General features: G+C 60.4%; 1 protein-coding gene across 1 annotated transcript in view; it reads left to right on the top strand.

Moving 5' to 3' along the window:
• Positions 1 to 729: 729 nt before the first annotated feature.
• The window catches only part of FAM160B2 (family with sequence similarity 160 member B2), a gene marked incomplete at its 5' end in the record, with an annotated part of 20,863 nt that continues 19,576 nt past the window's right edge, over positions 730 to 2,016 (top strand). Inside the window, 3 exons of the mRNA XM_029958438.1 lie at positions 730 to 890; positions 968 to 1,078; positions 1,215 to 1,305. Coding sequence (XP_029814298.1) covers positions 730 to 890; positions 968 to 1,078; positions 1,215 to 1,305 — 363 coding nt within the window. The remainder of the gene's footprint in view (positions 891 to 967; positions 1,079 to 1,214; positions 1,306 to 2,016) is intronic.

Raw genomic sequence — 2,016 nt, 5'->3', positions numbered from 1 at the left:
GTGTCTGCACTGCCCACCTGTGCCAGCAGCAATGCCCTGGGCAGTGCCCGGCCCTCGCAGGCAGGTGAGAGGGGCTGGGTGCTCCTCCCAAGAGTGCAACAGGGTCCTCCCTTGCACCCCAATCCTGGGGGCTGGGGTGAGGGCTGTGGTGCCCATGAACGTGGTGTTGTGCCATGATTTCCCAGTCCTTAATCCTGTGCATCCTTCCCCTGCCCTTCCTCCCCAGCATCCTTCCCCTGCCCTTCCTCCCCAGCATCCTTCCCCTGCCCTTCCTCCCCAGCATCCTTCTTTCATTCCTCCCCAGCATCACTTCCCTGCTCTTCCTTCCCAGAATCCTACCTCTTCCCATCCTCCCCAGCATCCCTCCTCTTCTCTTCCTCCCCAGCATCCTTTCCCTGGCCTTCCTCACCAGAATCCTCCCCCTTCCCATCCTCCTGAGCATCCTTCCTCTTCCTTTCCTCCCCAGCACCCCCACCAGCACCCCGGAGCAGAGCTCCCAGCCCACAGCAGGCAAAGGAGAACCCCAACCTCCAGAGCAGGGATCTTTCCCGATCTCAGCGCACCCTGACACTGCCCGAGAGGAAAGGGACTCGGGATGGGCTGGACATCCTCATTGGTAGGGTCACAGAGGGGCTCTGCCCTGCTGCCAGGGGCTGCCTGGTCCTCGCTGGAGCAACTGGCAGGGTCAAGGCGTGCCCGGGCTTGGCAGTGCTCCCGCTGTCCTTGCAGGGAAGAGAGCCTTTCCCAAGCTGGAGGAGAAGGTGGGACAGCTGGAGAGGGCCTGCCGTGTGAAGGGCAGGCTGAAAGCCGGCTCCGAGATGAACCTCCTGGCCATCGGGAAGTCACTGAAGGGCCACATCGCTGCCACCGCCAGCTCGGCCGGCTCCGAGGTGGGGGACACGGGATGCAGGGAGAGCAAAGGGTTTGGGGGGCTGCCCTCACCCTCTCCCCGCTGTTTTTCCCCCAGGGATCATTCCTCAGGCCGCTGCTGAAACGCACCACGTCGGCGAGGAGCGCCCTGAAACCGCCCCCGTCACCCGTCATCGTGGAGAAGGGGAACGTGAGGCAGAAGATGAAGGTACCCCCGGGGATCCAGGCGGGGTGGGAAGGGCTCAGGTGATCCCAAGGCACGGGGAGACGGGGGATTGACCGTTCCTGGGCCGCCCTCCAGGAGTGGGAGATGAGGTCTGCGATGTGACCCCGCCCGCCTGCAGACGGAGCTGCCGGAGCGGGAGTGTCCCGGCTGCGCGTGGATCGTGCAGGACCGGCCTGGATTCAGCCTGGAATCTGACTTTTATCCGTCCAGTATCAACGCTACCACTACGCACATCTATTTTTTATATATAGATATATAGATATATACATATCAAGCTCTCCCTCGGTGGGTTTCCAGCCTCTCCCCGCTGCGTTCCCGCCCGTCCCAGCACCTCGTTTTCGGGGTACAGAATTCCCAGGTACAATTTCCTGAGCTGCTGGCTCTGCCCCCAGTGTGGGTCCGGTGCAAACTGTGCCTTGGCAGTGCCCCAGCCCCCCCAGGACCCCCATTTCTAGGGATGGGTACGGATCCACCTCGGATCGAGCAGCTGGAGGGGCACACACACAGTTCAGGGGCATCCAGTTCTCCATTCCCTGGAGCTGGCAGGACCCAGGCTGGGCCCTGGGTGGTTTTCCAACAGCTGTGCTCCTCAGGGCTTGGTTTTCGTTGGAGAAATGGTTTTTTGGTTTTTTTGTTGTGTTTTTTTTTTTTTTTAAGGACTAAAAAAAAAAAAATATGTCGTGAAACATGCGTTGTGCTGTGTGAAAGGGAGAGCTGGGGAAGGGGGATGTCCTTGTCCTTGTCCTTATCCTGGTGCGTTATGAGGGGTATCCCCACCCCAGTGCAGGGAGTGCTGTCCTTGTCCATCCCTATCCCAGTGCAAGGTGTGTGTGAGGTCCTTCCCTATCCCAGTGCGAGGTGTACACGGGGTTTATCCCTGTCCCTGTGCGAGGTGTGTGTGGGTTCCATCCCCATCCCAG

Source organism: Manacus vitellinus, unplaced genomic scaffold (genome assembly GCF_001715985.3).
Source record: "Manacus vitellinus isolate BGI_N305 unplaced genomic scaffold, ASM171598v3 scaffold_154_pilon, whole genome shotgun sequence".
NCBI lineage: Eukaryota > Metazoa > Chordata > Aves > Passeriformes > Pipridae > Manacus > Manacus vitellinus.
This window is presented reverse-complemented; position numbering and strand designations above follow the sequence as displayed.